Source organism: Herpailurus yagouaroundi, unplaced genomic scaffold, assembly GCF_014898765.1.
Source record: "Herpailurus yagouaroundi ecotype Mexico unplaced genomic scaffold, PumYag 220, whole genome shotgun sequence".
NCBI lineage: Eukaryota > Metazoa > Chordata > Mammalia > Carnivora > Felidae > Herpailurus > Herpailurus yagouaroundi.
In genome coordinates this window covers 4,334,646-4,343,991 of record NW_024412451.1, presented here as the reverse complement: position 1 = coordinate 4,343,991, position 9,346 = coordinate 4,334,646, and the positions used below count along the sequence as shown (strand labels likewise).

Genomic DNA, 9,346 nt, shown 5'->3' with positions numbered 1-9,346 from the left:
ACACCTGCTCTGTTCCTACCATGTGACGGGACAGTAGACACTGGCCGAATCAAGGTGGGGCCGGAGGGGAGCCGGACGCGGCCTTCTTCGCTGTGTCAGAGCGCGACCGGGCGCTGGGAGTGGGGAGAGGTGGGGGCGGCTCGCTGGCCAGGAGGAGGCGGGGTCCTCACCCCGCGCCCCAGACACCCACTGGCCTGCCCCACCTCAGTCCACAGCCAAGAAGATGGACGTCATCAAAGGCCTCTTTGTCGCCTGCCGTCACTCAGAAGCCCGATTCATCGCCAGGTGGGCATGGGCCCGGGAGGCGGGGGGAGGTGGCAGGAGCGGGGGACTGGCCACGGGCGTCCCCACTAGGCTCTTTTCCTCGTGTCCTCTCGGGGCTCGTGGGTAAAAGGTGCAGTGATTGATTAGCCGTGTCTGCCGTGGCCTCGGCGGGTGCAGGACGGGCCGGGAGCCAAGCGGTCGCCACGACAGTGAAAACAAAACCGTAGTCGTCCCCCATCGTGCGGTGTTTCTCGGGTCCCCGGTGTGGCATGTGTCAGTGCATCACTTCCTCCCCATGGCCCTACCGGGCAGGCCTTGTTACCCTCAGCCTGGTCTGCGGGAGGGGAGGCCCGAGGAGGATAAGCCTCGCGCCCGAGACCGCCGGCTCAGAGAGAGGCCTGTGTGGGGGACACCTTGCCCATCACAGTCTGTGTCCCGCTCTGCCCCGGCTCGCCCTCCCCGAGCTTCACTGCTTCCCCAGAGGGCATCTGAGGTGAGCCGCACAGGCCCCCGGGGGGCACTTTGTTCTGCCCCAGAGAACACCAGCGGCCATGGCTGCTACGGGCTGGCCTCAGTTTCCTTGTCTGTTCACTGGGGCTGTGTGACCCCTCAGGTCCCTTCCAGCCCTGAAGATTGTTCTGGCTTTGAGGAGAGGGTTCCAGAGGGTTCCAGAGGGTTCTGGGAGACCGGAGGAGGCAGGCGCAAGGGATAGAGGGCAAGGCGGTGCTGACAAGCCCTCTCGCCTGCTCTCCCCCTCAGAGCCCTGAGCGGACGGCTACGCCTCGGGCTGGCAGAGCAGTCGGTGCTGGCCGCCCTCGCCCAGGCCGTGAGCCTCACGCCCCCTGGCCAAGGTGAGGCCCCGCGGCTGTCTCCGCCTGGCGCTCGGGTTAGCCCGGGCTGCCCTCCCTTCCCGAAGTCCACGCCCCAGCTCCTTTCCAGGCCCCTTCCTTCCCTAGCAGCCTTGTCTCCAGCACCGGCCGCCCTGGGGGAGCCGAGGGGTTGGGCCCATCCCAAAGCCTCCGCTGGTGGCTCTGGTCTTAGATTTCCCCCCGGCTGTCGTGGACGCTGGGAAGGGCCGGACAGCGGAGGCCCGGAAGACGTGGCTGGAGGAACAGGGCATGATCCTGAAGCAGACGTTCTGGTGAGATCTGGGGCCAAGGGCCGAGGGCGGGGGGATGGGGAGCTGGAGGGGCGGGAGGCTCGGCACCGAGGGCTGCTGGCGACGTGGGAGGGGCCGGTGGCTACTAAGCGCTAGTGGCCGTCGCGGGGCGGGTGATCCAGACGGGACTGGGGCCGGACACAAGGCTGGGGACAGAGATTAGGAAGGTGGCAAACGGTGAGGGATCCTGTGACTGACGTGCAGTGGGGCGTTAGCACATGCATGGAGTGACAGCAAGGGCTCCGGGGAGGGCCGCCTGGAGGACCTGGCCACAGCAGGACCGTGACTGCCCGGTGACAGTGGCAGGACGGCCCGTGAGCGTCTGCACGGAAACCCTGGGGGCACCCGCTCGGGCACACGGCCATGAACCCTGCAGAACCGCGGGCCAGGACAGCCGTCTCTACCCTGCCCCCCACTCCCACATCAGAATCTCCGGAGGCGGAGCCTGGCCTTGAACTTCTTACTCCATCCCCGAGTGCCGTTTACGTGTGGCTCAGGTGGAGAGCCGCCGGTCTCACGACGACAGGGCTGACGGCAGGCCCAAGCCGAGGGGAACAGAGGGATGTGTAGTGACACTGAGGGAGGATCGTGAGAGTTGGGACCAAGGGAGTCGGGGATGGGAGGGAACAAACAGGGTGACAGGCTCACGGTGGCGCATCTCAGAGCCAGAGAACAGGGTTTCCAGGCTGCGGGAGTTCTGGAAGGACACCTGCTCATTCTTGCCCCCGCCTCAGCGAGGTGCCCGACCTGGACCGGATCATCCCCGTGCTGCTGGAGCACGGCCTGGAGCGCCTCCCGGAGCACTGCAGGCTGAGCCCAGGTACAGGGCCCTCAGGAGAGGCCGCAGCCCCTCCCTGGGCAGAGCCGGCCGTGGGGCCACGGAGCTCGGGGCCGGCCCTCCTGCGGGCCCCACTCCCTCCTCCCAGCCTTAGCTTTCTTCGTCCCCCTGGGAACCTGTAGGTTCCTGTCACCGCCAAAATTGAATCCCGTTCCCCATGCTGAAGCCCATCTGTTTGTTTGGAGGCCCCGTCTGTATCAGGAGGAGCGTGGGGGAATCTGCCGTAACAAGAGATCCCCCAAAAGGCAGTGGGTCTGGCCACACAGCCTCTTCTTCCCACCCCGTAAGAGTCCAGAGGAGGGCAGGGGTCAGGGAGGATGCGTGGCTGGGCTCCACGGACCCCCAGGGGCCCCCGGGGACCTAGGTTTCTGTCTTGTCACTTCGTTTCCCAGAGGTTTTCACCCTAATGTGCGTGACCAGGGATGGCTCGGATTTCTAGATAACGAGAAGAGGGAGGGAGAGAGAGAAGAGGGGTGAGGACATGACCCAGACGGCGCGCACACCGTTCCCACACGCACCCTGATCACGTGGCCTTACCCAGCTGCAAGGGAGTCTGGGAATGTCCCAGAGCTGGGAGGCCACCCCCCCCCCCGCCCCGGGAGGGCGTGTTCTCTGCGCGGTGGGAAAGGAGAGTGGGCCCTGGGGCACAACGGGCTGTCTGTGCCACAGACCCCTCCCCGACCCGGGGTTGGCCCTCCCCCAGGGCACCCTAACTCTCGCTCCTCCCCTCCCAGGGGTCCCCCTGAAACCGATGCTGGCACACCCCACCCGCGGTGTCGGCGAGGTCCTGAAACGCTTTGAGGAGGCGGCTTTCACCTGCGAGTACAAATACGACGGGCAGAGGGCACAGGTAGGGGGGTGGACGCGTTCGCTCGGCAGAAGGGAAAGTGCCAGAGAGCCGGGGCCTGGGGTTTGACCCGAGCTCGTAGCGGCTCGTGCCAGAGACTTCCACCTTCACGCAGAAGGTGTGTTAACACCCACCTCCCCCGTGTATCTGAAAGCCGATTTTATTTGATTAAACCATCAAAATTCCCGACCCCCCTGCAGTGGGCATTCGAGAAATGCCAGCTTTGCACGCGCCCGGCTGGCGGGGGGGGGTCAGTGTAACAGCCATCACGGGAGGTGTCTGTACAGCCTTCGGTGCGGTGATATAAGCATGTGTCGTGTGACCCAGCGCCAGGCACGCCCGTGGGTCCTTGGTTGGGTCTGTAAGGTCGCTTCTTGGGTCTCTTCTGTCCTGGCGGGGCCAGCTGGGGCCAGCCAGCGTTTGTCGCCTGGATGGATGAGCAGGTGTCGGGCTGACACCGTGTAGTGCTTAACAAGCAGTGAACTTGGAGAGTCAGCATCATCGATCTTCAAAATACAGTAAAACCTTGGTTTTCGAGCATAATTCGTTCCGGAAACTTGCTTGTAGGCCTAGTCGCTTGTATATCAAAGCGAATTTCCCCATAAGAAATAACGGAAACTCAGGTGATTTGTTCCGTGACCCAAAAACATTCATATAAAAAATGATTATGGGGGCGCCTGGGTGGCTCTGTCGGTTGAGCGTCCGACTTTGGCTCAGGTCATGATCTCACGGTTTGTAGGTTTGAGCCCCACTCTGGGCTCTGTGCTGACAGCTCAGAGCCTGGAGCCTGCTTCAGATTCTGTGTCTCCCTCTCTCTCTGCCCCTCCCCTGCTCATGCTCTGTCTCTCTCTCCTTCAAAAATAAATAAAAAAATGATTACGATACTGCAACGTAACGCAAAATAGCAAGGAAAATACGGAATATAAAGAAAAACAAATTAACCTGCACTTACCTTTGAAAACCTCTGTGGCTGGTGTGAGGGAGACGAGAGAGGGGAAGGTTCTTGTGTAGGACGCCTTTCACTATCACTGTCACTTTCACTGTCACTAATCACTGCTGTCTGTGGGCTCCATGGATCTCATCGGAAGTGAAGGATTCCTCCACCCTTTCCTCCTCCTCCTCTGGAGACGAGATGTAGACTTCTTATGAAATCTTGGAATTTCGGTCACTCGCCTGCCTCGTTCGTACTTCGCCATGATTTCCTTCTTAACTTCCAGCGTAATCACGTCCTTCTTCCTGCCTTTCTTTTCAGCCTTTTTCTGCGTGGGGGCCGTCGTATACGCCCGCACGGAGGTTCTTCACTACGGTACAGTAGTGATAAACTCTGGTCGTATATTGTATTTCACGTAACTGACCATAAGGCAGCAGAGGAAAGGGTCTATATTCGCAGGCAGCCCGACCTAGAATGAAGCAAAGCATTCCTAAGCTTATTCTTTTGTTTTGTTTTAATGTTTATTTTTGAAGGAGAGAGAGAGCATGAGTGGGGAAGGGGGCAGAGAGAGAAAGAGAGAGAGAGGGAGACACAGCATCAGAAGCAGGCTCCAGGCTCTGAGCCATCAGCACAGAACCCGACTTGGGGCTTAAACTCACGATCTGTGAGATCCTGACCTGAGCCAAAGTCAGATGCTTCACCGACTGAGCCACCGAGGCGCCCCTCTAAGCTTACCCTTGTACGGAAAAGCAAAGGACTGTCCATAGGTGCTTCGAAATGACAAAAAATACACCAATGGCAGCTGTGGGCACCTTCCAATATTCTGAAAAACCACTGATTTCTGCTGAACACCGTGGCTTGAGACCAAGCACCCGAGCATGGGAGACGATCACAATCCCACAGAGAAAGGGAGAGAGACAAAGAAGAACCATTGGCTCAGTTGTGCTCATGGGACATTCGGCGTCACGGAGTGCTCGTGCTGCAAACATCGCTCGTTGTACCAAGTTAAAACTGACGAGAAGTGTTTGCTCGTCTTGCAGAACATTGGCAGAACAAGTTACTCGCAATCCAAGGTTTTACTGTAGGCTGCTGAGAAAAAGAGACCAAAGGATTTTACGGTAGTGACCGTGATTTTTAAGATACGTGCGTATTTTTAAGTCCTGTACGTTACAGCCCACGCCCACACAGCTGTCGAGATCACGTACGTTTAAGGCGGCACATATGGACCGTGACCAGGCTGTTTTAAAATGAATTAACCGTAGAATCCGAATGATGTTTACGGCTTGAGACCAGGCAAATCCTCGTAGACATAGCAAGACACTTCGGCATCTGGGTGGGGGTTGGATAGGGAGGATGAGGAAGGTGACGGTGGGGTCCAGGGGGCACGGGGCGGGGGGGCTTCCACAAACGGGTGGGAGTCACTGTTTGGATGGAGGAGATGATTTACTCCCGTCTCTGTACCAGTTCCTCCTCCAGAGCTTCTGGAACCTTCTGCCGGTGAAGGTGGGGTCAGAAGAGAAAAGAGGGGCCGCGGGGAGGCGGGGAGGGGCCGGGCTCTGATTCCCTCTCCCGTCCCCTGCTGCCACAGATCCATGTCCTGGAAGGCGGGGAGGTAAAGATCTTCAGCAGGAATCAGGAAGACAATACCGGAAAGTACCCGGACATCATCGGCCGCATCCCCAAGGTGGGCGCCTGCCACCCGCTTCCCCTCTGGCAGGGGCTGCACTTACGGGGGGCAGGGGAGCGGCGGGGAGCGGCGGGGGTTAATTACAAGGACATGGGGGTGTGTTTGGCTGCAAATGACGGAACGCCTGACTCCCAGAGGCTTAAGCAGGTGTGATTTTTTTTCTTTTCTCGGGGAGATCGGGGTGGGCGGCCCTACCCAGGCTCAGCTGTGCACCAAAGCCCTCCAGAAGCCGGCCCATTTCTGTCTCTGTCCTCTGCTGCCCTTCGCTGGTTGGCTCTTCACCCCAACGCTCGTGCCCTGACCGCCCCTACATACCTGCCGTGCTTCCGGACAGAAAGACGGGCAGGGGGTTCTGGCTTCCCACTGTTCCCCTTTCCAGAGGAAGTTCACGCTTTCGGGATACGTCCCACCACCCCCGGCCGACTCTGGCTTGGGGTTGCTGTCCCGCACGGGGCCCCGTGGCGCAACAGAGGCCGGGAAAACCGGAATCTCACTCTGACAGGGAGAGGTGGCCAGGACGAGGGCAGAGGGAGCCGGCCCGCACATCAGCCCCGCCGTCAGAATATGGCTGGGCCTTGCGGGCCCCGGAGCAAGGGCTTCTCTGCTTCCGGGGCTTCTTGGGCCTGCTTTGGGAGCCCTTGGTCAAACAGCCCTTCCTGCCTGCCCCTAGTTAACCAGGACGTTGGCACTTTCCCAGAGCAGCGAGGACTGACCTAACAGGTTCACAGGCACGGGCGGAGCCCTTGTTAGCTGCCAAGCCCTGGATTTTCTAACCCGTTTTACTAGATGTACTTTCTTTTCTTTTTTTTTTTTTTCTTTTAACATTTATTTATTTTTGAGAGACAGACAGAGTATGAGCAGGGGAGGGGCAGAGAGAGAGGGAGACACAGAATCCAAAGCAGGCTCCAGGCTCCGAGCGGTCAGCCCAGAGCCCCACGCGGGGCTCGAACTCCCAGACCGCGAGATCGTGACCTGGCTGAAGTCGGACGCTTAACCGACTGCGCCACCCAGGCGCCCCAACTAGACGTAGTTCGTACGAAAGGTTCCGATCTTAGCGTATCTGGCTTGGTGAGTTCGGATAAGGTTATACACACCCACGTGAACATAAAAAAACCTTTCCATGTAAGCATCGCTCCGTATCGCTTCCCTGTGTCCCGTGCCAAGCCGCGCCCCCATCCGGCTCCCAGAAGCAACAGCCACCGATGTGCCTTTTTGTCGGCACAGGTGGTGGTGTCTATATCGGAGCTTCCTGGGAGTGTTTGGATGGAGCGCCTACAGTTCGGGGCCCCTTTCCCTGTTCCCTCAGCCAAGGTTTACCAGGCATCTGCTCTGTCCTGAGCCCTGTGCTGGCAGCTGGGGGCCTAGTAGCGTGGACGGGCCCCTTAAGTCTCTTCTTCCACCGAGCTTAGGCCTCACGGGGCAGGCAGATCTTATCAGAGCGTCCTGCTCTTGGACCTGTAGTTCTGTGTGGAGACCTGGGCTCTGAAGGAAAGGACCGCCATTCTGGGAGCCTCTGTAAGAGTCAGACTTGACCTAGGCCCGGTGTCAGTGAGGCAGGCCACCACCGCGCACGCGGCCCCAGGCTGCAGGATGAATGGGGCCACCTGGAGTGGTACGGGGGCGTTCCTCTGAGAGAAAAGAAGTCCTCCCAGTGGAGGTGAAGGACAGGGACAAGCACGCTACGGTGATCGGCATGTGCAAAGGCCTGGTGGCTAAAGGAACGTAGCCCATCCACAAAACAGAAGCTAGTGTGCTGGGGTGCGGGGCCTGAGGGGGGCCGGGTGAGGTGAGGGGCGGCCGGGGACTGACGGGGACAGCTGTGGTTTTTAGCAGGGATACACTGCGACCTGTTTTGGCATCTGCTAACAGTCCACCGAGTGCCATGAGGACGGTGGGTTAGGCGCGGGTCCGTGCGGGAGCAAGGAGACCGGTAGGATGACGTGGCCTAGGCCGGACTGGGCTCAGCGAGGGGGTGGCCCATGGGCGGCTTAGAGATTTCAGAAGGGAAATGGACAGGTTCACGGGGACCTGACGAGGGCCGCTGGGTTCCCAGCTTATGGCACCAAGTAGGAAGTCTTAGAAAAGTTCGCTTTTTCCTTCTTCGAGAAGAGAGGGTCTGTGCTCGTACGCGTGTCCGTGAGTTGGCATCAGTATGTCGGTGCATCTTGGGAGCTAAAACAGGGAAAGGCCATTTGTGTCCCTGCGTCTGCCTTTTGGCCTCGCCCCGTACCTCTCAGCAGCCCGGGGTCTCCCCCTCCACCTTTCAGATTAAACTGCCATCAGTCACATCCTTCATCCTGGACACGGAAGCCGTGGCTTGGGACCGGGAAAAGAAGCAGATCCAGCCGTTCCAAGTGCTCACCACCCGCAAACGCAAGGTAGCCCCGGTCGCCCTGAGCTGCCTGCCGTGGTCCCCCGCTTTCTCTTCCTCCCAGCCCCGCCCCGTCCCCAGGAGGACGGAGTGTCAGTCGTGATGCAGTTCTTGCGGCCTTTGGCAGGGTGGCTGCCCCAGCTCCAGCCATTGCGTTCTCATCCCAGCATGCTAAAGTACAAAGGGGGAAGAGCCCCTTTCCTGTGTCTCTGTCTCATTCTGGAAGATCTGTTCCAGGAGCCCGCCCACCACCTGTACCCCAGCAAACTTCTTTCCTCTCATTGGCCAGAATTGTGTCCTGTCACCACTGTCAGCTGCAGGGGAGGCTGGGAGGGCAGATACCTGGCAGAGGGGAATGAGGCTGTTGGGGTGAGCTGAGAGCCATCACGCTGCAGAGCCTGGGGCCAGCAGCATGGTCACCCTCAGGGGGGGTGTGGCCCATTGGCTGGAGAGAAGGGGAGACGGTGACAGGTGTCGGCCTCAGGCATGACGGGAGGCAAACCAACCGGGCCCCGTCTCACCGGCCCCCGTCCGCCCTTGCTCTCCATCCCGCCCCAACCCAGGAGGTGGACGCAGCAGACATCCAGGTCCAGGTTTGTCTATATGCCTTCGACCTCATCTACCTCAATGGAGAGGTGAGTTTTGGCTGCATGCCTGGGGGGTGACGGGCGGCGTGGGAGCTCGGGAGCCGGCGGTCTGAATTTCCCTCCTGACCTCCACGTCACCGAGCTGGGAGGCCACACGCAGGTCACGGCTCTCAGGGTGTGGTCCGAGCACCCCTGAGGGTCTCCGAGGTCCTCTCTGGGGAAGCGTGAGACCCTGCCTGCCTTCCCGGCTCCACAGCTGGGGGAGGCAGATCCTCTTCCTGCCCTGCGGCCAGAGCGACACGTCACAGCCGTCTCTGGCCGCGTGCCCTCCTTGTACACAGCAGGTGAACACACGGGAGTCCGGCTCCGTCAAAGGCCCGACTTTAATGATCTCACGGTCCGTGAGTTCGAGCCCCGCGTCAGACTCTGTGCTGACTGCTTGGGGCCTGGGGCCTGCTTCCGATTCTGTCTCCCTCTCTCTCTGACCCTCCCCCGCTCATGCTCTGTCTCTCTCTGTCTCAAAAATAAACAAACATAAAAAAAAAAAAAAAGCCCGACTTTAAAGAATTTGCAAACATGGAAAGTAATGCCCCTCTTCTCATTCGTTTTTTTCTAATATAGGCACATTTCATGAAAGCATGTTGTTGGGTTAACATATTGGG

General features: G+C 59.6%; 1 protein-coding gene across 1 annotated transcript in view; it reads left to right on the top strand.

The window, feature by feature from the left end:
• Positions 1–9,346, top strand: part of LIG1 (DNA ligase 1) — a 49,638-nt gene that overhangs the window by 28,938 nt on the left and 11,354 nt on the right. Inside the window, exons 8-15 of the mRNA XM_040457934.1 lie at positions 100–285; positions 1,024–1,115; positions 1,306–1,405; positions 2,158–2,243; positions 2,996–3,111; positions 5,628–5,723; positions 7,994–8,104; positions 8,661–8,732. Coding sequence (XP_040313868.1) covers positions 100–285; positions 1,024–1,115; positions 1,306–1,405; positions 2,158–2,243; positions 2,996–3,111; positions 5,628–5,723; positions 7,994–8,104; positions 8,661–8,732 — 859 coding nt within the window. The remainder of the gene's footprint in view (positions 1–99; positions 286–1,023; positions 1,116–1,305; positions 1,406–2,157; positions 2,244–2,995; positions 3,112–5,627; positions 5,724–7,993; positions 8,105–8,660; positions 8,733–9,346) is intronic.